This window comes from Coregonus clupeaformis, chromosome 37 (assembly GCF_020615455.1).
Source record: "Coregonus clupeaformis isolate EN_2021a chromosome 37, ASM2061545v1, whole genome shotgun sequence".
Classification (NCBI taxonomy): domain Eukaryota; kingdom Metazoa; phylum Chordata; class Actinopteri; order Salmoniformes; family Salmonidae; genus Coregonus; species Coregonus clupeaformis.
Genome location: NC_059228.1, coordinates 3,397,270 through 3,424,612, shown reverse-complemented (window position 1 = coordinate 3,424,612; position 27,343 = coordinate 3,397,270). Strand labels below are relative to the sequence as shown.

Genomic DNA, 27,343 nt, shown 5'->3' with positions numbered 1-27,343 from the left:
ATAAAAATAAATAATACTAGTAATAATAATTTCTCCGCTCGAGGACCCCCAACCAGTGGCGTGTCCAGAACATTTTGAATGAGGTGGCCAAGGTGGGGCACAGAACCAGTTTAGGGGGCCCATAACATTTTGAACCTTAATCGATGCAAAGTGGATTTATTCAATATGATTATGATGGTTCAACGCATGAAATGCTCCAGTTTAGGTGTGGTACATTTCCCTGTTCAAATAAATCATAAATCAATTCCAAAAGTCTTGTTAGTGTTTGCATTCAAGGTCAGGATTTTATATAAGGATAAAGATATGTTGTTGTTTTTTAACGCAGAAAATCTGGTGTTTATACAGTGGGGAAAAAAGTATTTAGTCAAATCAAATCAAATCAAATCAAATCAAATTGTATTGGTCACATGCGCCGAATACAACAGGTGCAGACATTACAGTGAAATGCTTACTTACAGCCCTTAACCAACAGTGCATTTATTTTTAACAAAAAAAGTAAAAATAAAACAACAACAAAAAAAGTGTTGAGAAAAAATAAGAGCAGAAGTAAAATAAAATAACAGTAGGGAGGCTATATATACAGGGGGGTACCGGTGCAGAGTCAATGTGCGGGGGCACCGGCTAGTTGAGGTAGTTGAAGTAATATGTACATGTGGGTAGAGTTAAAGTGACTATGCATAAATAATTAACAGAGTAGCAGCAGCGTAAAAAGGATGGGGTGGGGGGGCAGTGCAAATAGTCCGGGTAGCCATGATTAGCTGTTCAGGAGTCTTATGGCTTGGGGGTAGAAGCTGTTGAGAAGTCTTTTGGACCTAGACTTGGCACTCCGGTACCGCTTGCCGTGCGGTAGCAGAGAGAACAGTCTATGACTAGGGTGGCTGGAGTCTTTGACAATTTTGAGGGCCTTCCTCTGACACCGCCTGGTATAGAGGTCCTGGATGGCAGGAAGCTTGGCCCCAGTGATGTACTGGGCCGTACGCACTACCCTCTGTAGTGCCTTGCGGTCGGAGGCCAAGCAGTTGCCATACCAGGCGGTGATGCAACCAGTCAGGATGCTCTCGATGGTGCAGCTGTATAATTTTTTGAGGATCTGAGGACCCATGCCAAATCTTTTCAGTCTCCTGAGGGGGAATAGGCTTTGTCGTGCCCTCTTCATTGGTGATGTGGACACCAAGGAACTTGAGGCTCTCAACCTGTTCCACTACAGACCCGTCGATGAGAATGGGGGCGTGCTCAGTCCTCTTTTTTTTTCACCAATTTCACCAATTCACCAGCCACCAATTGTGCAAGTTCTCCCACTTAAAAAGATGAGAGAGGCCTGTAATTTTCATCATAGGTACACGTAAACTATGACAGACAAAATGAGAAAAATATATCCAGAAAATCACATTGTAGGATTTGTAATGAATTTATTTGCAAATTATGGTGGAAAATAAGTATTTGGTCAATAACAAAAGTTTCTCAATACTTTGTTATATACCCTTTGTTGGCAATGACACAGGTCAAACGTTTTCTGTAAGTCTTCACAAGGTTTTCACACACTGTTGCTGGTATTTTGGCCCATTCCTCCATGCAGATCTCCTCTAGAGCAGTGATGTTTTGGGGCTGTCGCTGGGCAACACGGACTTTCAACTCCCTCCAAATAATTTCTATGGGGTTGAGATCTGGAGACTGGCTAGGCCACTCCAGGACCTTGAAATGCTTCTTACGAAGCCACTCCTTCGTTGCCCGGGCGGTGTGTTTGGGATCATTGTCATGCTGAAAGACCCAGCCACGTTTCATCTTCAATGCCCTTGCTGATGGAAGGAGGTTTTCACTCAAAATCTCATGATACATGGCCCCATTCATTCTTTCCTTTACACGGATCAGTCGTCCTGGTCCCTTTGCAGAAAAACAGCCCCAAAGCATGATGTTTCCACCCCCATGCTTCACAGTAGGTATGGTGTTCTTTGGATGCAACTCAGCATTCTTTGTCCTCCAAACACGACGAGTTGAGTTTTTACCAAAAAGTTCTATTTTGGTTTCATCTGACCATATGACATTCTCCCAATCCTCTTCTGGATCATCCAAATGCACTCTAGCAAACTTCAGACGGGCCTGGACATGTACTGGCTTAAGCAGGGGGACACGTCTGGCACTGCATGATTTGAGTCCCTGGCGGTGTAGTGTGTTACTGATGGTAAGCTTTGTTACTTTGGTCCCAGCTCTCTGCAGGTCATTCACTAGGTCCCCCTGTGTGGTTCTGGGATTTTTGCTCACCGTTCTTGTGGTCATTTTGACCCCACGGGGTGAGATCTTGCGTGGAGCCCCAGATCGAGGGAGATTATCAGTGGTCTTGTATGTCTTCCATTTCCTAATAATTGCTCCCACTGTTGATTTCTTCAAACCAAGCTGCTTACCTATTGCAGATTCAGTCTTCCCAGCCTGGTGCAGGTCTACAATTTTGTTTCTGGTGTCCTTTGACAGCTCTTTGGTCTTGGCCATAGTGGAGTTTGGAGTGTGACTGTTTGAGGTTGTGGACAGGTGTCTTTTATACTGATAACAAGTTCAAACAGGTGCCATTAATACAGGTAACGAGTGGAGGACAGAGGAGCCTCTTAAAGAAGAAGTTACAGGTCTGTGAGAGCCAGAAATCTTGCTTGTTTGTAGGTGACCAAATACTTATTTTCCACCATAATTTGCAAATAAATTCATAAAAAATCCTACAATGTGATTTTCTGCAAAAAAAAATCTCAATTTGTCTGTCATAGTTGACGTGTACCTATGATGAAAATTACAGGCCTCTCTCATCTTATTAAGTGGGAGAACTTGCACAATTGGTGGCTGACTAAAAAAAAATGTCCCCACTGTATGTCAAATGGTTTTGTTATGTTTCAGTCTTCTGTGATGTATAAAACTTAAAATTGAATGCATTTCAACTCTATATCTGACATGGTACAGGTGTCGTCTTTTTTTTAAGCCCACACAGTGCATTTGGAAAGTATTCAGACCACTTGACTTTTTCCAAATCTTGTAACAGTAAGGGAAAAAGTATTTGATCCCCTGCTGATTTTGTACGTTTGCCCATTGACAAAGAAATGATCAGTCTATAATTTTGGATGGCGGGGTTGAAAAGTAATATAGGGTATATATATAAAAAACATGGGGGATTGGGAGTGATGCAGACAATTACATTGATAGAAGATACAATCTATCTGCAATATTAAGCTGATCCATCCCCCCAAAAAAAAATTATAATAAAATAAATAAAAATAAAACACTAAAAAAATATATATATATAAAAAATAAAATAAAAATAAAAAGGAATGATCAGTCTATAATTTTAATGGTAGGTTTATTTGAACAGTGAGAGACAGAATAACAACAAAAAAATCCAGAAAAACACATGTCAAAAATGTTATAAATTGATTTGCATTTTAATGAGGGAAATAAGTATATCTATATATATATATATATATATATATATATATATATATATATATATATATATATATATATATATATACCCTCTCAATCAGAAAGATTTCTGGCTCCCAGGTGTCTTTTATACAGGTAACGAGCTGAGATTAGGAGCACACTCTTAAAGGGAGTGCTCCTAATCTCAGCTTGTTACCTGTATAAAAGACACCTGTCCACAGAAGCAATCAATCAATCAGATCCCAAACTCTCCACCATGGCCAAGACCAAAGAGCTCTCCAAGGATGTCAGGGACAAGATTGTAGACCTACACAAGGCTGGAATGGGGTACAAGACCATCGCCAAGCAGCTTGGTGAGAAGGTGACAACAGTTAGTGTGATTATTCGCAAATGGAAGAAACACAAAATAACAGTCAATCTCCCTTGGCCTGGGGCTCCATGCAAGATATCACATTGTGGAGTTGCAATGATCATGAGAACGGTGAGGAATCAGCCCAGAACTACACAGGAGGATCTTGTCAATGATCTCAAGGCAGCTGGGACCATAGTCACCAAGAAAACAATTGGTAACACACTACGCCGTGAAGGACTGAAATCCTGCAGCACCCGCAAGATCCCCCTGCTCAAGAAAGCACATATACAGGCCCGTCTTAAGTTTGCCAATGAACATCTGAATGATTCAGAGGAGAACTGGGTGAAAGTGTTGTGGTCAGATGAGACCAAAATGGAGCTCTTTGGCATCAACTCAACTCACCGTGTTTGGAGGAGGAGGAATGCTGCCTATGACCCCAAGAACACCATCCCCACCGTCAAACATGGAGGTGGAAACATTATGCTTTGGGGGGGGGGGGGGGGGTTTCTGCTAAGGGGACAGGACAACTTTACCGCATCAAAGGGATGATGGACAGGGCCATGTACCGTCAAATCTTGGGTGAGAACCTCCTTCCCTCAGCCAAGGCATTGAAAATGGGTCGTGGATGGGTATTCCAGCATGACAATGACACAAAACACACGGCCAAGGCAACAAAGGAGTGGCTCAAGAAGTAGAAGTGGCCTTGCCAGTCTCCAGACCTTAATCCCATAGAAAATCTGTGGAGGGAGCTGAAGGTTCGAGTTGCCAAACATCAGCCTCGAAACCTTAATGACTTAGAGAAGATCTGCAAAGAGGAGTGGGACAAAATCCCTCCTGAGATGTGTGCAAACCTGGTGGCCAACTACAAGAAACGTCTGACCTCTGTGATTGCCAACAAGGGTTTTGCCACCAAGTACTAAGTCATGTTTTTCAGAGGGGTCAAATGCTTATTTCCCTCATTAAAATGCAAATAAATGTATAACATTTTTGACGTGCGTTTTTCTGGATTTTTTGTTGTTATTCTGTCTCTCACTGTTCAAATTAACCTACCATTAAAATTATAGACTGATCATGTCTTTGTCAGTGGGCAAACGTACAAAATCAGCAGGGGATCAAATACTTTTTTCCCTCACTGTACGTTACAGCCTTATTCTAAAATGGATTAAATAAATACAAATCCTCATCAATCTACACATGATACCCCATAATAACAAAGGGAAAACAGGTTTTTAGACATTTTTGCAAATTCATTACTGACAAAAAACAAAAATACCTTATTTACATAAGTAATATTTACATTCAGACCCTTTGCTCTGAGACTCGAAATTGAGCTCAGGTGCATCCTGTTCCCATTGATCATCCTTGAGATGTTTCTACAAATTGATTGGAGTCCACCTGTGGTAAATTCAATTGATTGGACATGATTTGGAAAGGCACACACCTGTCTACATAAGGTCCCACAGTTGACAGTGCATGTCAGAGCTAAAACCAAGCCGTGAGGTCGAAGGAATTGTCCATAGCGCTCCGAGACAGGATTGTGTTGAGGCACAGATCTGGGGAAGGGTACCAAAAAAGTTCTGCAGCATTGAAGGTCCCCAAGAACACAGTGGCCTCCATCATTCTTAAATGGAAGAAGTTTGGAACCATCAAGACCCTTCCTAGAGCTGGCCACCCGGCCAAACTGAGCAATCGGGGGAGAAGGGCCTTGGTCAGGGAAGTGACCAAGAACCCGATGGTCACTCTGACAGCGCTCCTGAGTTCCTCTGTGGAGATAGGAGAACCTTCCAGAAGGACAACCATCTCTGCAGCACTCCACCAATCAGGCCTTTATGGTAGAGTGGCCAGAAGAAAACCACTCCTCAGTAAAAGGCACATGACAGCCACTTGGAGTTTGCCAAAAGGCACCTAAAGGACTCTCAGACCATGAGAAATAAGATTCTCTGGTCTGATGAAACCAAGATTGAACGCTTTGGCCTGAATGCCAAGCGTCACGTCTGGAGGATACCTGGCACCATTCCTATGGTGAAGTATGGTGGTGTCAGCATAATTCTGTGGGGATGTTTTTCAGAGGCAGGTACTGAGATACTAGTCATGATCGAGGCAAAGATGAACGGAGCGAAGTACAGAGAGATCTTTGATGTAAACCTGCTCCAGAGCGCTCAGGACCTCAGACTGGGGCGAAGGTTCACCTTCCAACAGGACAACGACCCTAAGCACACAGCCAAGACAACCCAGGAGTGGCTTCGGGACAAGTCTCTGAATGTCCTTGAGTGTCCCAGCCAGAGCCTGGACTTGAACTTGATCGAACATCTCTGGAGAGACCTTAAAATAGCTGTGCAGCGATGCTCCCCATCCAACCTGACAGAGCTTGAGAGGATCTGCAGAGAAGAATGGGAGAAACTCCCCAAATACAGGTGTGTCAAGCTTGTAGCATCATACCCAAGAAGACTCGAGGCTGTAATCACTGCCAAATGTGCTTCAACAAAGCATTCTTAACACATTTGCAAAAATTTATAAAAAACAGTTTTTGCTTTGTCATTATGGGGTATTGTGAGTAGACTGATGAGGGAATAAAAATAAATAAATTTTATAATAAGGCTGTAATGTAACAAAATGTAGAAAAAGTCAAGGGGTCTGAATACTTTCCGAATGCATTGTAAACATGTGTGAGGTGTATATTTTTGTTTCATAGTAGATTTATTTGTTTAAGGCTACCAAGAATCACTCTGTGTGACCCTGATTCAGCCCACTGCGGTAAAATTAAGGAAGTCTTGAGTTTTTGCTCGCCTGAGTTAGAATACCTCATGATAAGCTGCAGACCATACTATTTACCGAGAGTTTTCATCTATATTTTTCTTAACTGTCTATTTACCACCACAAACCATAGCTGACACTAAGAACGCACTCAACGAACTGTATAGGGCCATATCAAACAAGAAACTGCACATTCAGAAGAATAGTTTTTTGTGGCCGGTGATTTTAATGCAGGGAAACTGAAATCCATTTAACCTAATTTTTTACCAGGATTTCACCTGTGCAACTAGAAGCAACAAAACTCTAGATCACCTTCACTCCACACATGGAAACACTTACAAAGCTCTCCCTCACCCTCTCTTCGGCAAAACAGACCATAACTCTATCCTCCGGTTTTCTGCTTACAAGCAAAAACTCTAACAGGAAGTACCAATGACACGCTCAATATGGAAGTAGTCCGATGAAGCAGATGCTAAACTACAGGACTGTTTCGCTAGCACAGACTGGAATATGTTTCGGGATTCATCCGATAACATTGAAGAGTATACCAAATCACTCACCGGCTTCATTAATAAGTGCATCGATGACATTGTTCCCACTGTGACTGTATGTATGTATCCAACTAGAAGCCATGGATTAAAGGCAACACCTGCACTGAGATAAAGAGCTGCCTCTTTCAAAGAGTGGGACACTAATCCGAACGCTCATAAGAAATCACCCTACGACCTCAGGCAAGCCATCAAACATGTAAATCGTCAATACAGGACTAAGATCGAATCCTACTACGCTGGCTCCGACGCTCGACGGATGTGGCAGGGCTTGCAAACTATCACATATTACAAAGGGAAACTCAGCTGCGAGCTTCCCACCGATGCAAGCCTACCAGACTAGCTAAATGCCTTCTATGCTCGCTTCGAGGCAAGCAACACTGAACCATGCATGAGTGCACCATCTGTTCCGGATGACTGTGTGATCTTTAAACAGGTTAACATTCGCAAGGCCGTGGGTCCAGACGGAATACCAGGATGCGTCCTCAGAGCATGTGCTAACCAGCTGGCGAGTGTCTTCACTGACATTTTCAACCTAACCCTGACCCGGTCTGTAATACCAGCTTGTTTCAAGCAGACCACCATAGTTCCCGTGCCCAAGAATGGCAAGGTAACCTGCCTAAATGACCATCGCTCCTTAGCACTCACATCTATAGCCATGAAGTGCTTTGAAAGGCTGGTCATGGCTCACATCAACACCATCATCCCAGACACCCCGAACCCACTCCAATTCCCATACTGCCCCAACAGATTCAAGATGACGCAATCTCCAATGCACTCCACACTACTCTCACCCACCTGGATAAAATTAATACCTATAAAACAATGCTGTTCATTGACTACAGCTCAGCATTCAACACCATAGTCCCCTCCAAGCTCAGGACCCTGGGACTGAATACCTCCCTCTGTAACTGGATCCTGTACTTCCTGACAGGCCGCCCCCAGGTGGTGAGGGTAGGCAAAAACACATCCGCCACGCTGACCATCAACACGGGGGCCCCTCTGGGGTATGTGCTTAGTCCCCTCCCGTACTCCCTGTTCACCCACAACTGCGTGGCTGCACACGACTCCAACACCATCATCAAGTTTGCTGACGACACGGCGGGGGTAGGACTGATCACCGACGGCGATGACACAGTCTATAGGGAAGAGGTCAGAGACCTGGCAGTGCGGTGGCAGGACAACAACCTCTCCCTCAATGACAGCAAGACAAAGTAGCTGATCATGGACTACAGGAAACAGAGGGCCGTACATGCCCCCATCCACGTCGATGGGGCTGTAGTGGAACGGGTCGAGTTCCTCATTATCCACATCACTAAGGAATTAACATTACCGACACACACCCACACAGTTGTGAAAAGGGCTCTCTTCCTCCTCAGGAGGCTGAAAAGTTTTGGCACGGGCCCTCAGATCCTCAAAAAGTTCTACAGCTGCACCATTGAGAGAATTTTGACTGGCTGCTTCACTGCTTGGCACGGCAACTGCAAGGCACCCGACCGCAAGGCGCTACAGAGGGTGGTGAGTACGGCCCAGTACATCACTGGGGCTGAGCTACATTATCTGCCATCCAGGACCTCTTTACCAGGCGGTGTCAGATCCGACTAAGCCCAAAGCAGATGGGATGGTGTACCGCTGCAGAATGCTGTGGTAGCCATGCTGGTAAGTGTGCCTTGAATTCTAAAGAAATCACAGACAGTGTCACCAGCAAAGCACCCCCACAACATAACACCTCCTCCTCCATGCTTTACGGTCGGAAATACACATGTCGAGATCATCCGTTCACCCACAGCGTGTCTCACAAAGACACAGCGGTGTGTCTATTACTTGAACTCCGTGAAGCATTTATTTGGGCTGCAATTTCTGAGGCTGGTAATTCTAATGAACTTATCCTGTTCAGCAGAGGGGTCTTCCATTCCTGTGGCGGTCCTTCCATTCCTGTGGCGGTCCTCATGAGAGCCAGTTTCATCTTAACGCTTGATGGTTTTTGCAACTGCACTTGAAGAAACTTTAAAAGTTCTTGAAATGTTCCGTATTGACTGACCTTCATGTCTTAAAGTAATAATGGAATGTTGTTTTTCTTTGCTTATTTGAGCTGTTCTTGCCATGATATGGACTTGGTCTTTTACCAAATAGGGCTATCTTCTTTATACCCCCCTACCTTGTCACAACACAACTGATTGGCTCAAACGCATTAAGAAGGAAATAAATTCCACAAATTAACTTTTAACAAGGCACACCTGTTAATTGAAATACATTCCAGGTGACTACCTCATGAAGCTGGTTGAGAGAATGCCAAGAGTGTGCAAAGCTGTCATAAAGGCAAAGGGTGGCTACTTGAAGAATCTCAAATATAAAATATATTTTGATTTGTTTAACACTTTTTTGGTTACTACATGATTCCATATGTGTTATTTCATAGTTTTGATGTCTTCACTATTATTCTACAATGTAGAAAATAGTAAAAATAAAGGAAACCCTTGAATGAGTAGGCGTTCTAAAACTTTTGACCGGTAGTGTACATGTGAAAATATATGTACTCACTGCTCAGAAACGTTAATCATTACTTTCCATACATCATGTTTATGTACAATATACTGTACATTGACTATAACCTATTTTGTATTACTCCTCGCTGCTGGTCTCTGTCCCCCTTCAGGCAAACTGCTGACATCAGTCCTTTTGTGTGCCCTAGTAGAAATACAGATGTAGGATCTTAATTTCAGCTAGTTTGCTACAGTAGTAAAATAATCCGGCAGCAACAGGAACTGTGAATTTTTATGTGGATTATAATTCATGGACATTTATGGATGGGATGATACGTTTTTCATTAGGGCAAATCAAATCTGAAAAACCAAAGTGGAAATGACAAACTTTAGAAGCCTTTTAAAAACTCAAACTACAAGTTTGCATTTCCTGCATATCAGGAACATGTTCAGCAACAAAAGAGTGATCAAATTAAGATCCTAGATCTGTACATGGGTGTCTGGATGGAAGTAACGCACCACTGCATGGGGAATTGTGTGTTTTGTCAACTGGTTAGGGTGTTGGCTGTCGTTCATAGGCTGACAACCTAACAAGACTCATGTCTCCCCCAGGAGTCCTTAGTCCTATGTTGTCTAGTTTGAGACTGGAATCAATAGCTGTGGTTTTACTGTAGTTGTCTGTGTAAAGCTTAGAACACAACAAGAGAGATAAAAAGAGACAGACCAAGAGATTATTTGAGAGACAGGATGGCAACATGATAGTGGTACTGGGACTTGAACACAGACACAATAGAGTGTGTGTCTGTATTTGTGTATTTATGTACACGTGGGGTTTCTGTATGTGTATAACAGCTGTGTGTGTGTGTGTGTGTGTGTGTGTGTGTCTGTGTTTAATGTAACGTATAGGGGGATGTTTCGGGGGTCCAGAGTATGTTTGTAACACGGCAGCAGCTGCCATCTCCTAGACGCTGCAATGAGGTGAGGGCTGGCAGCAGGGGGATTACCAAGGGGAGGTGGGGAAAATGGAGTGTGAGGGGGAGGAGAGGTGGAGAGGAGAGGAGAGGGAGTGGAAAAAAATAGCCTGGCAGGAGGCATACCCCATGCTGCCGGATTGTTTTGTGGAGAAGAGCTTTTCTCCTGCATCTTTCACCTCTCTCTAGCTTGCATAGTTAATTCTTCACTCTAAGGATACACCATCTGCCTGGACATCTTTTATACATATCAACCCTCATTTTCTGGTCAGTTTTACCTCAATACCAATGGTCATGGTCAAGGAAAAAGGTAATTGAATTGTATGTGTGTGTGTGTGTCTGTGAGATTTGTTTTGATTGTCAGCTTTTCTGCCCACAGTCTGATGTGCAGTGTGTGTTTATGTGGCTCTGTCCTGGTTTTAGTGTTACATTGTAGATGTATTGCTGATGTAAGTTGCGGACCAGTATTAGTGATGCAAACACATTTTTGTAAGGATTGTTCTTTGAGGGAGCGTACTAAAGCATAACCAATTCACACAGGATAGAAGATCCCTTTTAGTTATCAAGGCGTTATCTGCAGTGTAGCGCAGACACACATGCAAACATACAGTTCCTTATGCTGAAATATTACATTGATATTTGGGTCTGACTGCGTTTTTGGCAGTATTTCACTACATGTAAATATGAAAATATGGCTTGATGGCCAGTTTCAGTGGTGAGTTTGAGATGAGGTAATGTACATTTGTGTACAGAGGGAAAGTGGAGCACTAGTGTAGGGATCCACACGGCGCAGAGCAGCCCTTGTCAGACACGCACTCAGTCTGCAGCCGTAACCATGGTAACCAACTAAAAGGTACACTCCATTATTGTCTGCCGTGGCCTCATTCATAGTGAGGTTTTTCTTACTAAAATCAGTCCATGTCCAACCATAATATGTATCGAGTGTGAAATATCTGTGTGTGTGTCTGTGTCTGTGCATCCGTGCGTGCGTGTGCCTGCTTGTATATAAATGAAGAGGGTGACTGTGTATGTGTGTGCGCGCAAGCGTGTGTGTGTCAGTGGCAGACAGACAGACAGACAGACAGACAGGCAGACATATCACATGATATGGCCTATCTGAGACCCACTGAGCTTTGGTGTCTGAGCTGGATGTGTGACACATGGAATACGGAGCTAAACAATGACTACACTCTCAGAGAGATTGTGCTTGTGGGTGGATTTCCCTCCCTATTAAGCTAATAATACTCTAGAAGTACTTGGCAAATTACAAGGTCTGTGACGTACACCCGAGGAGACAGATCTACTTACCTTGAGTTACATGTGCTCTTTACGCCATCACATCTTCAGTGTTTGCTTCAGTTGTGTTTGTCTCAATACAGTGTGTGTGTGTGTGTCCATGTCTGCATGCGCGTGAGTGTGTGTGTATTGGGTGTGTATTGTACAGTCTCTGTGTCTAATCCTGTGCTGACTCCAGCTCGCCTGTAAACACAGATAATCATCAAGAGCATTTCTACCTCATGCCACGGAAACAATGATACACAGAATCCCCTAGTTTAGTTTATATTTTTGTGACTCACCCAGGTTTTGCAGAGTACTGCAGACACTGCAGTAGTGCCTCCTCTTTGAAGCGTACCTCCCTCTATCCCTCGGTCTCTCTCTCTCTCTCTCTCTCTCTCTCTCTCTCTCTCTCTCTCTCTCTCTCTCTCTCTCTCTCTCTGTCTCTGTCTCTGTCTCTGTCTCTGTCTCTGTCTCTGTCTCTCTGTCTTCTCTCTCTCTCTCTCTCTCTCTCTCTCTCTCTCTCTCTCTCTCTCTCTCTCTCTCTCTCTCTCTCTCTCTCTATCTCTCCTCCCTCTACCCCTCGGTCTCTCTCTCTCCTTTCTGTCCCTCTCCTTTCTCTCTCTCTGTCTCCCCCACCCTCCCCCTCCCTGAAAGAGTAGCAGAACATCCTCACTATTTATACAACTGTAGCACAGGATCAGCATTTACAGAGGAACAGAGGTAAAGCAGAGTGGGTACACCCCAAATGGCACCCTATTCCCTACATAGTGCACTACTTTTGACCAGGGCCCATAGGGTCCCATTTGGGACACAGGCCGTGAGTTAGACACAGCAAGCACCAATGTAGCAGCCTAAAATCAATACACAAAGCTCTGAAGCCTGCATTCCCATTGAGATAGAATTAGGTTAGAGAAGGAAATAGAGGGGACATCCAGGCTGTGTATGACAACCCATAGAAATATTCATTATATGTGACAAACATCCCTCCTTTGCCATTTGCTCTGTGCTAAAGCTGAACCACTCATCTGATTATCATAAGAAATGTGACACATGATGTTAAACAGAGAAGATAGAGTCTAGATTTGAGTCTGATTTTGGATCTTGTAATGGATTTAAATGGATTGTCTTTCAGAGGGAGAGAACCATGCCTTTGATAAGGTCATTTTAATGCATTTATGACAGAAGGGTTTTTATTGTTTAGGATATGATAAGAGGGGGCAAATAGTCTTAGACACACAGTAATCCTGTATACAAATAAACACTATACGCTACCAGTCAAAAGTTTTAGAACATCTACTCATTCAAGGGTTTTTCTTTATTTTTACTATTTTCTACATTGTAGAACAATAGTAAATACATCAAAACTATTAAATAACACATATGGAATCATGTAGTAATTAAAAAAGTGTTTAAAAAATCAAAATATATTTTATATTTGAGATTCTTCAAATAGCCACCCTTTGCCTTGATGACAGCTTTGCACACTCTTGGCATTCTCTCAACCAGCTTCACCTGGAATGCTTTTCAAAAAGTCTTGAAGTAGTTTCCACATATGTGTGAAACTTTCCACAACGTTTGTCCTACCGAACATGGCCCTAATCATCACCCAGGCCTCCTCTCACACATACAGCCCATAGCATGCATTGCTTTAGGACAGATATAAGACAACAGATAGCTTAGCCCCCAAATCCATGGTCGTAGGCAAACAATAACCAAAAGAGCATCCCCAGGCTCAGCACACTTCGATGGGGGCTGCCTTCTGCCATACAACCCACCTACTACAACCCCAACCCCCACCTCCACCCCTTTAAAGGAAGCCTCTGCGTAAGCAATAATAAAGGTTGCCGATGATGCACTGGAGGGAACTGGAGAAGGCCAGATTGAATCCCCCAGGGACATATTTTCCTGTTATGCATGCACAGGCCTTGCTGGTAAATAACAATCGAGTGTGTGTTATTGATGGATGGAGAGGGGAAATAACTGATGAAGCCTCCACTCTCATCTCCACTCTCAGCCTTGAGCTTTAACTTCCTATTTTAAAGACTACCTAGAACCATAAAGGGTTATTCAGCTGTCCTTCAGAGAACCCTTTTTCTGGGTCTCCCATTTTTTTTGTTGCCATGTGTGTTTTGGTGTGGGCGTGCGGTACTCTTTATCACACAGACATATCAAGGCATCCTATAACCTCCCTCTTATGAATATGTATGATCTGATTCACAACCCCTACCCCCGTCCACCCACCAGCCCCTGCACCAGTGTCCCAGACAAAGCACTTCAAACATGGGCACAAATTGGGGGGAACGTATCTCCCTCTACCATCCCCCCCCTGAATAACTAATCCCTGGGGACCAAACACAGAATAATAATTGTTTCTAAATGGCTGGATGTCATAGACCAGAGGGTTGTTGTTGTTGGGATGTTCTAACTAACACAGGGACTTGCCATGTATGAACGGAGAAGGACTTTCAATTCACCCACCCAGCTGTTGGTACATACTGTGTGTGTAGAGACGTGTGTGTACTTTTGTGTATGTGTCAAGTGTGTAATATACACTACCGGTCAAAAGTTTTAGAATACCTACTCATTCAAGGGTTTTTCTTTATTTTTACTATTTTCTACATTGTAGAATAATAGTAAAGACATCACAACTATGAAATATCACATATGGAATCATGTAGTAACCCAAAAAGGGTTAAACATATATTTTATATTTGTCACGTCTACTCCCGCTCCCTCTCTCCAGCGCTCAAGGTTCATTACGCACACCTGCCACCATCGTTACGCGCACCTGCGCGGTATTATGAGACCTACCTGGACTCAATCACCTTCCTGATTACCTCCCCTATATATGTCACTCCCTTTGGTTCCTTCCCTAGGCGTTATTGATTCTGTTCCTTTGTTTCATGTCTGTACGCTACTCGTGCTTCTTGTTTTGTTCCATGTTTAATTTATTATTAAATTCACTCCCTGTACTTGCTTGCTGACTCCCAGCATATATGTAGTCCCGTGTAGCTCAGTTGGTAGAGCATTTTGTTTGCAACGCCAGGGTTGTAGGTTCGATTCCCATGGGGGGCCAGTATGAAAAAAAAAAAAATTATGCACTCACTAACTGTAAGTCGCTCTGGATAAGAGCGTCTGCTAAATTACTAAAATATAATTTTACAATATTTGAGATTGAATAGCCACCCTTTGCCTTGATGACAGCTTTGCACATTCTCTCAACCAGCTTCACCTGGAATGCTTTCCCAACAGTCTTGAAGGCGTTCCCACATATGCTGAGCACTTGTTGGCTGCTTTTCCTTCACTCTGCAGTCCGGCTCATCCCAAACCATCTCAATTTGGTTGAGGTCGGGGGATTGTGGAGGCCAGGTCATTTGATGCAGCACTCCATCACTCTCATTTTTGATAAAATAGCACTTACACAGCCTGGAGGTGTGTTGGGTCATTGTCCTGTTGAAAAACAAATGATAGTCCCACTAAGCCAAAAGCAGATGGAATGGCGTATCGCTGCAGAATGCTGTGGTAGCCATGCTGGTTAAGTGTGCCTTGAATTCTAAATATCTCACAGACAGTGTCACCAGCAAAGCACCCCCACACCATAACATATCCTACTCCCTGCTTCACGGTGGGAAATATACATGTGGAGATTATCCGTTCACCCACACCGTGTCTCACAAAGACACGGCGGTTGGAACCAAAAATCTCAAATTTGGACTCCAGACCATAGGACAAATTTCAAATAAAATAAAATAAAATTGTATTTGCCACATACGCCGAATACAACAGGTGTAGACATTACAGTGAAATGCTTACTTAAAAGCCCTTAACCAACAATGCAATATTTAAGGAAAAAATAGATAAGGAAAAAATTAAAAATAATTAATGAGCAGCAGTATTGAGGTAATATGTACATGTGGGTAGAGTTAAAGTGACTATGCATATATAATAAAAATATTAGCAGCAGCGTACAAGAGGGGGATAGGATGGGGTAGGAGGGGGATAGGAATGCAAATAGTCCGGGTATCCATGATTAGCTGTTCAGGAGTCTTATGGCTTGGGGGTAGAAGCTGTTCAGAAGCCTTTGGACCTAGAGTTGGCGCTCCGGTACCGCTTGCCGTGCAGTAGCAGAGAGAACAGTCTATGACTAGGGTGGCTGAAGTCTTCGATAATTTTTAGGGCCTTCCTCTGACACCGCCTGGTATAAAGGTCCTGAATGGCAGGAAGCTTGGCCCCACTGATGTACTAGTCCGTACACACTACCCTCTGTAGTGCCTTGCAGTCGGAGGCCAAGCAGTTGCCATACCAGGCGGTGATGCAACCAATCAGAATGCTCTCGATGGTGCAGCTGTATAACTTTTTGAGGATCTGAGGACCCATGACAAATCTTTTCAGTCTCCTGAGGGGGAATAGGCTTTGTCGTGCCCTCTTCACGACTGTCTTGGTGTGTTTGGACCATGATAGTTAGTTGGTGATGTGGACACCAAGGAACTTGAAGCTCTCAACCTGTTCCACTACAGCCCCGTCGATGAGAATGGGGGCGTGCTCAGTCCTCTTTTTTTTCCTGTAGTCCACAATCATCTCCTTTGTCTTGGTCACGTTGAGGGAGAGGTTGTTATCCTGGCACCACACGGCCAGGTCTCTGACCTCCTCCCTATAGGCTGTCTCATCGTTGTCGGTGATCAGGCCTACCACTGTTGTGTCGTCCTCTTACTGAAGAGCTCAGTGACTTTCAATGTGTAACCTAAGATGCCACCTTTCCAACAAGTCAGTTCGTCAAACTTCCGCCCTGCTAGAGCTACCCTGATCAACTGTAAGTGCTGTTATTGTGAAGTGAAAACGTCTAGGAACAACAACGGCTCAGCCGCGAAGTGGTAGGCCACACAAGATCACAGAACGGGACTGCCGGGTGCTGAAGCGCGTAGCTCGTAAAAATCGTCTGTCTTCGGTTGCTACACTCATTACCGAGTTCGAAACTGCTTCTGGAAGCAACGTCAGCACAATAACTCCAAACCTGTTCCACTACAGCCCCGTCGATGACAATGGGGGCGTGCTCAGTCCTCTTTTTTTTCCTGTAGTCCACAATAATCTCTTTTGTCTTGATCACGTTCAGGGAGAGGTTGTTATCCTGGCACCACACGGCCAGGTCTCTGAGTGGCGCAGTGGTCTAAGGCAGTGCTAGCTGTGCCACTAGAGATCCTGGTTCGAATCCAGGCTCTGTCGTAGCTGGCCGTGACCGGGAGACCCATGGGGCGGCGCACAATTGGCCCAGCATCGTCCAGGGTAGGGGAGGGAATGACCGGCAGGGATGTAGCTCAGTTGGTAGAGCATGGCGTTTGCAACGCCAGGGTTGTGGGTTCGATTCCCATGGGGGGCCAGTATGAAAAATAAAAAAAGAATGTATGCACTCACTAACTGTAAGTCATTCTGGACAAGAGTGTCTGCTAAATGACAAAAAAATAAATAAAAATAAATTTGTTGTCGGTGATCAGGCCTACCACTGTTGTGTCATCGGCAAACTTAATGATGGTGTTGGAGTCTTTCCTGGCATGGGTGAACAGGGAGTACAGGAGGGGACTAAGCACGCACCCCTGAGGGGCCCCTGTGTTGAGGATCAGCGTGGCAGATGTGTTGTTACCTACCCTTACCACCTGGGGGCGGCCCGTCAGGAAGTCCAGGATCCAGTTGCAGAGGGAGGTGTTTAGTCCCAGGGTCCTTAGCTTAGTGATGAGCTTTGAGGGCGCTATGGTGTTGAACGCTGAGCTGTAGTCAATGTATAGCATTCTCACGTAGGTGTTCCTCTTGTCCAGGTGGGAAAGGGCAGTGTGGAGTGCAATAGAGATTGCATCATCTGTGGATCTGTTGGGGCGGTATGCAAATTGGAGTGGGTCTAGGGTTTCTGGGATAATGGTGTTGATGTGAGCCATGACCAGCCTTTCAAAGCACTTCATGGCTACAGACGTGAGTGCTACGGGTCGGTAGTCATTTAGGCAGGTTATCTTAGTGTTCTTGGGCACAGGGACAATGGTGGTCTGCTTGAAACATGTTGGTATTACAGACTCAGTCAGGGACATGTTGAAAATGTCAGTGAAGACACTTGCCAGTTGGTCAGCTCATGCTCCGAGTACACGTCCTGGTAATCAGTCTGGCCCTGCGGCCTTGTTGAATGTTGACCTGCTTAAAAGTCTTACTCACATGGGCTACGGAGAGCGTGATCACATAGCCATCCAGGAACATGCTCTCATGTATCCTTCAGTGTTGCTTGCCTCGAAGCGAGCATAGAAGTGATTTAGCTCGTCTGGTAGGCATGTGTCACTGGGCAGCTTGCGGCTGTGCTTCCCTTTGTAGTCTGTAATAGTTTTCAACCCCTGTCACATCCGACGAGCGTCAGAGCCGGTGTAGTACGATTCAATCTTAGTCCTGTATTGACTCTTTGCCTGTTTGATGGTTCGTTGGAGGGCATAGCGGGATTTCTTATAAGCGTCCGGGTTAGAGTTCCGCTCCTTGAAAGCGGCAGGTCTACCCTTTAGCTCAGTGCGGATGTTGCCTGTAATCCATGGCTTCTGGTTGGGGTATGTACGTACGGTCACTGTGGGGACGACGTCATCGATGCACTTATTGATGAAGCCAGTGACTGATGTGGGGTACTCCTCAATGCTATCAGAAGAATCCCGAACATATTCCAGTCTGTGCTAGCAAAACAGTCCTGTAGCTTAGCATCTGTGTCATCTGACCACTTCCTTATTAACCGAGTCACTGGTGCTTCCTGCTTTAGTTTTTGCTTATAAGCAGGAATCAGGAGGATAGAGTTATGGTCAGATTTGCCAAATGGAGGGCGAGGGAGAGCTTTGTGGTCTAGAGATTTTCCTCTGGTTGCACATTTAACATGCTGGTAGAAATTAGGTAGAACGGATTTAAGTTTCTCTGCATTAAAGTCCCTGGCCACTAGGAGCGCTGCATCTGGAAGAGCATTTTCCTGTTTACTTATGGCCTTATACAGCTCATTGAGTGCAATCTTAGTGCCACCATCGGTTTGTGGTGGTAAATAGACAGATACGAAAAATTTAGATTAAAACTCTCTTTGTAAATAGTGTGGTCTACAGCTTATCATGAGATACTGTACCTCAGGAGAGCAAAACCTCGAGACTTCATTAGTTTTAGATTTTATGCACCAGCTGTTGTTTACAAATATACACAGACCGCCACCCCTTGTCTTACCGGAGTCAGCCGTTCTATACTGCCGATGTAGCGTATATCCCGCCAGCTGTATGTTATCCATGTCGTCGTTCAGCCACGACTCGTTGAAACATAAGGTATTACAGTTTTTAATGTCCTGTTGGTAGAATTACCTTAATCTTAGGTCGTCCAATTTATTTTCAAATGATTGAACATTGGCTAATAGGATTGATGGAAGAGGCAGTTTACTCGCTCGCCGCCGGATCATTACAAGGCACCCCGACCTACGTCCACGATATCTCAGTCTCTTTCTCATGCGAATGAAAGGGATTTGGGCCTTGTCGGGTGTCTGTAGGATATCCTTCGCTTCTGACTCATTGAATAAAAAATCTCCGTCCAATAAGAGGTGAGTAATTGCTGTCCTGATATCCAGAAGCTATTTTTAGTCATAAGAGACAATGGCAGAAACATTATGTACAAAATAAATTACAAATAACGCGAAAAAACACAGATAATAGTACAATTGGTTAGAGGGCTGTAAAACGGCAGCCATCTTCTCCGGCGCCATTATCATGTGATGTCCATTGCTCGTGTTTCTTGGCCCAAGCAAGTCTCTTCTTCTTATTGGTGTCCTTTAGTAGAGGTTTCTTTGCAGCAATTTTACCATGAAGGCCTGATTCACACAGTCTCCTCTGAACAGTTGATGTTGAGATGTGTCTGTTACTTGAACTCCGTGAAGCATTTATTTGGGCTGCAATTTTTGAGGCTGGTAACTCTAATTAACTTATCCTCTGCAGCAGAGGTAACTCTGGGTCTTCCATTCCTGTGGCGGTCCTCATGAGAGCCAGTTTCATCATAGCGCTTGATGATTTTTGTGACTACACTTGAAGAAACTTTCAAAGTTCTTGACATTTTCCGTATTGACTAACCTTCATGCTTTAAAGTAATGATGGACTGTCGTTTCTCTTTGCTTATTTGAGCTATTCTTGTTATAATATGGACTTCTATCTTCTGTATAACCCCCCCCACTCCACGGTGTCCCCCTCCCAGAGTGCAAAGAACCTTGGTGTGACCCTATACAACACCCTGTCGTTCTCTGCAAACATCAAAGCAGTGATTCGCCCCTGCTGGTTCATGCTCTACAACATCCATTGAGTACTACGACCCTATCTCATACACGAAGCAGCAGGTCCTAATCCAGGCACTTGTCATCTCCCGTCTGGATTACTGCAACTCGCTGTTGGCTGGGCTCCCATCAAACCCCTTCATCTTATTCAGAACGCCCCATTCCGCCTGGTGTTCAACCTTCCCAAGTTCTCCCATGTCACCCCACTCCTCCGCACTTGCACTTGACACCCCCCCCAATTACAAATGTGGGGTTCTGATGTGTTACGACAGCTGAACTAAGCTCATGAGGCATTTATAAGTTAAATCCATCAAGAGTAAATGGGTATAAATTATATGCCAAACATGGCGGTACCAATCCCATATTGCCCCTTTAAGCCTAGTCCAGGGCTTGTATCATAAAGCCTCTCAGAGTAGGACTGCTGATCTAGGATTAGTTTTGCATTTTAGATCATAGAACTTTTAGCACTCCTACATTTTGACACTTCATGCATGTAGGCCCTGGAATAATAAGCAGTATACATGGAGAATCTCCATTAGACATGCTTTTAAGTCTAAGTCTAGGACTAGCCTTAACCTGTGAACCGGAAACCAGACCTATACACTGTTAAAATTAAGTGTTTTGTAACACTAAAACTAGTGGCAACTGAGCTGCCACCAACGTTAAGGTGACTACTTGAGAAAAAGTCTAAAAGTATTTGGTTTAAAATATACTTAAGTATCAAAAGTAAAAGTAAAAGTATAAATCATTTCAAATTCCTTATATTAAGCAAACCAGACGGTCTTGTTTTTTCAATTTATGGATAGCCAGGGGCACATTCCAACCCTCAGACATAATTTACAAATGAAGCATTTGTGTTTAGTGGGTCCGCCAGATCAGAAGCAGTAGAGATGACCAAGGATGTTCCCTTGATAAGTGTGTGAATTTGACCATTTTCTTGTCTGCTAAGCATTCAAAATGTAACGAGTACTTTTGGGTATCAGGGAAAATGTATGGAGTAAAAAGTACATTATCTTTTTTAGGAATGTAGGGAAGTAAAAGTAGTCAAAAATATAAACAGTAAAGTAAAGTAAATATACACCAAAAAACTTAAGTAGTTTTTTGGTGTATCTTTACTTTACTTTACTATTTATATTTTTTACTACTTTTATTTTATTTTTGACTACTTAAGTAGTACTTTAAAGTATTTTTACTTAAGTACTTTACACAACTGCATGGTGTTTCGAATCCTGTCTAGTGCAGAATTAAATCCCTTCTTCTGAAGTTTCCAAATACTGTAATATTGTATGCTCTTATAAGGTGTGATGATTAAGTCCTCATTAGTAATTCCAAAAGCTCAAATGTATAGTATTACTCTCAAACAAAGGATATGAGAAAATATAGTTTTGTGAAAATACAAACTAATACGTTTATCCATGATATAATTAATAAGTACAAAATTACTTTTCAAGACATGATTTTGAAGCTTCAAATGCTTTATTTTTTTGTGCAAATTATCAAATGACAACATAACATTAACCTTTTACTGCAGTGGCTAAATCAGGGTCACACAGGGTGTTTCTTGGTAGTCTTAAACAAATCTACTTTGAAACAAAAGTATACACCTCACACACAGGTTTATGGGCTATAAAAAATAAGACACCTGTTCCATGTCAGATATAGAGTTTAAATGTATTACATTTTGAGTTTGCATCCCATTAATACATTTTATATACATCACAGAAGACTGAAATATAACAAAACCGTTTGACTTAGAAACACCAGATTTTCGGTGTTTTTTAAAATGTTTATTAATTATGAAATTATGAAAAATATTAATAACACTCCACCCATGTGGCCACTAGGTCATTTGACTGCAGGAAATGGCTACCAGGTCTTTTACATTTTTATATTGATAAAGTAAGACAGGTCAAAGATATGTAATGTATTGATCATGTTCATATTCTTTAAAATCAAGGGAAATATGGCATTATATTTCCTATTCATGGAAAAAATTACAGGCAATGGACTGCTAATGTTAGCAGTAGCATTTATACAAAACGTGTACAAAACTTCAGCCCAGGGCTCAATGTGATCCACCAGTTTTTCTGCAGTGAGACAGAGAAATAGCAAATAATAACAAACAAAAATGATAGCATATGAATGCATAATTAAGTTATTAACTGCTATAATATTAATACATTGCAATATGAATATGCAATTATTAAACATATCAATAGCAATATGCAAAATGTACATACATGAATGAAGCTATGCAAATATAGCAACAAGAAAACAAGATGAATGTCAAAAGTGGGATGCAATAACATGTGCCGTGGAAGGCCAAAGCTAGAGCAGGCTAAATTGGAAGTGGCTATTTAGTGTAGCATATAGCATGTGGGGCAAGAATCAAACAATATATAAAGCTCATAAATCTAATAGGCAAACAAACCAGCAGTATTAACTAAAACATTTCCGTAAAAACAAGTGCATAAAAGGTGCAAACAATGACGGATCAATTAACAACTACAACAACTAGCATTAAAAATTAAGAATTAAATGTGGAGTGGAGCTTTATAGTTACATGATGACATTATCTGGCCCACATACTTTCAAAATTATTCGGCAATCATAATTTATTCCAAAAAACTATTCCATCATCATTTGTCACAATAAAGAAAGTTTGACAAAATAAAAATCCACCCCAGCATATACTCTCTGATTACAACCTCATTGAATACTGAAGAGCAAAAGAGAACACTTTCTACTCAAACAGGCATAAAACATTATCACGTTTCGATTTCATACTATTATCTACACCTCTATTTTCTTTAAACAAGAAAATAGAAATTCGACATTTGAGCTTGTCTGACCACCACGCTTATTACTGCCAACTTCAAATCTTAGAATCTACTAAAAGAGCTACAAGATGGTATTTCAAAGTTTCATTACTACACAATTCTACATTCCGTGATTAATTTCAAATTGATCTAAATTAATTCATACTGATCAATAAAAAGGCAGTTGATGACCGCAGGATTCTATGGAATGCCACCAAAGTTTTTCTTTGTTAGTTTTTTACTGCATTTGCATCTGGGTTGAATATATCACAATTAAAGATATCAGAATTAGAAATTAACTGCGTTAGAGCGTTCTCAACAAACACTATTTTCAGACCAGGTAGCTATTACTGTTTCCAAGGTCAAGACAGAACTTCATTTATTGATAAGACAGAGAGCAGAATTTGCCATCCATCGAGTTAGACTCAACCATTACTTCCATGGTAATCGTCCTAGTCGTTTACTGGCCAACAAGCTAAGCAGTAATGATCAATTCGCTGTTATAGCAACTATTGAATCTGAAACAGGGGAATTACTATCAGAACCCACATTAATCAATCAAAGATTCTCCCACATCTATAAAGAACTATATACCTCAGATTGTAAATCCACACACCAAGTCTAAAAGAATTAAGAACTCCTCTTCCCTCAACAGAGGAAGACACCCCGGCTGGGAGCCGGAATTGTTAGGTATGCTGCACTGTTGGAGCTAGAAACATAAGCATTTCGTTACACCTGCGATAACATCTGCAAAATATGTGTTCGCGACCAATAAAATTTGATTTGATTTGAAATCTTTCTCAATGAACTCAAAGGGGCATTGGATAGCATAAATAAAGGCATATCACCTGGATGGGACGGTATTTCTCCTGAGGTCTTTAAAATGTGGTAATCAATTAGGTCCACTATTGCTCAAAATGATTAACACAGCCGTTCACAACGGGTCAATTTGGGAGAGATGTGAATACAGCCCTATTTATGCTTTTATTAAAAAAAGGCAAGGATGCCACCCAGTGTTCTCACTATTGACCCCTATCTTTGATAAACACAGATTTTAAAATGTATTTCAAAATGTTGTCTTCCCATCTCGAGACTTACTTACCCAAATTGGTCCTACTGGACTAAAGCGGGTTTGTTAAAAAAAAAAAATCCTTGGATAACCTATTACACACACTATATATACAAAAGTATGTGGACACCCCTTCAAATGAGTGGATTCGGCAATTTCATCCACACCTGTTGCTGAAAGGTGTATAAAATCGAGCACACAGCCATGCAATCTCAATAGACAAACACTGGCAGTAGAATGGCCTTACTGAACAGCTCTGTGACTTTCAACGTGGCATCGTCATAGGATGCCACCTTTCCAACAAGTCAGTTCATCAAATTTCTGCCCTGCTAGAGCTGTCCCAGTTAACTGTTAATCTTGTTATTGTGAAGGAAAAATGTCTGGGAGCAACAACAGTTCAGCCGCGAAATGGTAGGCCACACAAGCTCACAGAACGGGACAGCCAAGTGCTGAAGCGCGTAGCACGTAAAAATCGTCTGTCCTCGGTTGCAACACTCACTACCGAGTTCCAAACTGCCTCTGGAAGCAACGTCAGCACCAGAACTGTTCTTCGGGAGCTTCATGAAATGTGTTTCCATGGCGAGCACAAGCCTAAGATCACAATATGCAATGCCAAGCGTCGGCTAGAGTTGTGTAAAGCTTGCTGCCATTGGACTCTGGAGCATTGGAAACGCGTTCTCTGGAGTGATGAATCACGCTTCACCATCTGGCAGTCCGATGGACGAATCTGGGTTTGGCGGATGCCAGGAGAACGCTGCCTGCCCGAATGAATAGTGCCAACTGTAAAGTTTGCTGGAGGAGGAATAATGGTCTGGGGCTGTTTTTCATGGTTCGGGCTAGGCCCCTTAGTTCCAGTGAAGAGAAATCTTAACGCTACAGCCTACAATGACATTCCAGACGATTCTGTGCTTCCAACTTTGTGGCAACAGTTTGGGGAAGGCCCTTTCCTGTTACAGCATGACAATGCCCCTGTGTACAATGTGAGGTCCATACAAAAATGGTTTGTCGAGATCGGTGTGGAAGAACTTGCCTGGCCGTCTGAATACTTTCAAGGTGTCTGTATACTTTCGGAATGCACCTATTATTTCTATTTATTTTTACTTTCTTTGCTTTCAGGCCCATGGGTGTAGGTCTGGAAGGTGACTGACGAGCAACCCTAGATGCTAAGGGGGAAGGGGTGGGAAACATGGTTTCCTGGAGGTGGGGGAGACATGTTGGCTGGTTGGGGGAATGGTATGGGAGGTTGGGGTTGGAGGCAGACTTCTTTTTTGTTTTCTTTTCCTCTTTATATATGAATTTATTATTACTTATATGTATTTTTTTCTGTTGTTTTTATTTTGAGTGGCAGCCTACGGGTACATGTTTTATAAACGTATACATTGAAATGTATAATGACCTGTACCTGTAAATCCCCCCAACAAAAAATTACAAAACAAATAAAAACGTGGTAAAAAAGAAAAAGCCGAAAAAAAAGAATCCACCCCTGTCAAACTGATAAAAATGTTGGCGATCCTTAGAAAATGTCTCCTATATCTTCCGTTTCCATTACATGTCACAATTACTTTCTTGGATTGTTTTGGAGAGTTTCACCTGAGCGTTTGGTGTGCTCTTTCCTGTCTGAGTTTGTGAAGGGCCTGAATACACGGGAGGCGCATGCAAACATGCCTGTTTTCATACAAAACCATAGAGTTTGCTAGAGGGCACACCAAACACGAATGCCCTCTTTCCACCTCCATGCCCCAGAAACCTGGGGAATTCTGAACAGTACGGCAGTACAATGTTTGAAATTCACAATTTGTCTTTAATCTAACATTTTTATTCTGATATGGGGGCCCAAGTTCTTCACATGGTATGTGTCTGTGTGGTTTAGTGGGTAAAATTCAAATTAAATGTACCATTTTACTGCCCCAACAGTCAGGGGTTCTATTCCCACATCCGCCTATCCCACTTTCACTCCTTCTCTATCTCCTTCTGTTTCTAATCTGTCTAAACAAAGCAGACAAAAAAAGGTATAGTTCCTATTCAGATTTGAGATAAGTTGATTTAACATAGACTTTCAAAAATGTTGACTTGAGTCCATGGTAAGTCTACTTGTCTGAATCGGGTCCCATGTGCTCAGTGTAACAAGGGTGGTTCAGCACAACAGTTTATTCCTGAAGACTGGCTGAGTGGACTAAGGCAGTGTTATGACAAACAGACCAGTAATGAAGGCCCACTTTATACATGTTACCTGCGCTATAACTTACATACCCCTAAATATTTTGATTGTAACATCATTTATAATCTCACGATGGGCCTGGCAACTGTAACCTATAATTAGTGCCATTGTCTACCCTAGGAAAAGTATTCAATTCCCAGTGTCTTCTTTAAAATGTTAATTAAAATATGGTCTGAAAATCATCATCAATCAATATTTACATTATAAACCATTGGCATTTCAAAACCATTTGATTGTATGAGAGACACAGTCTCTTGATTCTGCACTTTACATTCACTGAAACACAAAAAATTGTTTTCACAAGACTCTCTTAAAAACACACCAATATTCAGATTGAAGAACCACTTTCGGTGTTTCAGAGTACTTCCATTCAGTTTAGAAATATATTCAGTGTATTATAAAACTTACATTGGGTTTACATTCAAACACCCTCCAAACACCAGATCTCAGCTTAGGTGTACTACTTTTCATGGTTTCACTACACAATGATGGTGTATTGAGTCTTTCTATTTTAACAGTGTAGTGTGTGTGATTACAGTGGTTCATACTCATGTCTATTTGTGTTCTGTTCTATTCTAGTGCCACACGCTCAGGACACACACAATTCCAATGAGAAGCCTCTGATCCAGTGCTACAAGTGTGGGGAGCCATGTAAGGGTGAGGTGCTGCGGGTACATTCCAAGCACTTCCACCTGAAGTGCTTCACCTGTAAAGGTAAGTACAGTACCAAACCCTGGAGATCATTTGTTGATGATGGTATGACCTATGCTCCTCATGGAGTAAAAGGGTTTAAAGTAACTGTCCAGTGTTTCCAGATTTCTATAAAATATGTCCTATAATATGACAATATGATTAAAATAGTTTTCCTTCCTTAAAATGGGAATCGGTATGTTGAAAAGCAGTTTTTCTGTGTTTGAATGGAGTGGGCGAACCCCAACAACGGAATGGTGTGGGAATATATCGCCCATTCAAAATATTCATGACAAGTAAACAGCTGATTGGTCAGTGACGTCATGTTTTATGAGGAAATAGCAAGCATTTTAGAAACAGTCTGTTTGAGATACAAGTTTGAGGTGGGTTTTTTAAAGTGTTTTTTCTCTAATTTATGCTTTGGCCACAAATCCGAGTATAGGAC

General features: G+C 42.5%; 1 protein-coding gene across 25 annotated transcripts in view; it reads left to right on the top strand.

The window, feature by feature from the left end:
* LOC121553184 (actin-binding LIM protein 1) overlaps window positions 1–27,343 on the top strand; it is a 124,452-nt gene that overhangs the window by 40,070 nt on the left and 57,039 nt on the right. For 24 of the 25 annotated variants that reach the window (XM_041866153.2, XM_041866165.2, XM_041866156.2 and 21 more), the window contains exon 2: window positions 26,788–26,922. In XM_041866153.2, coding sequence (XP_041722087.1) covers window positions 26,788–26,922 — 135 coding nt within the window. Of the gene's footprint in view, window positions 1–10,607; window positions 10,836–26,787; window positions 26,923–27,343 lie in introns of those variants that run through there. The other variant, XM_041866158.2, reaches the window with a different exon arrangement.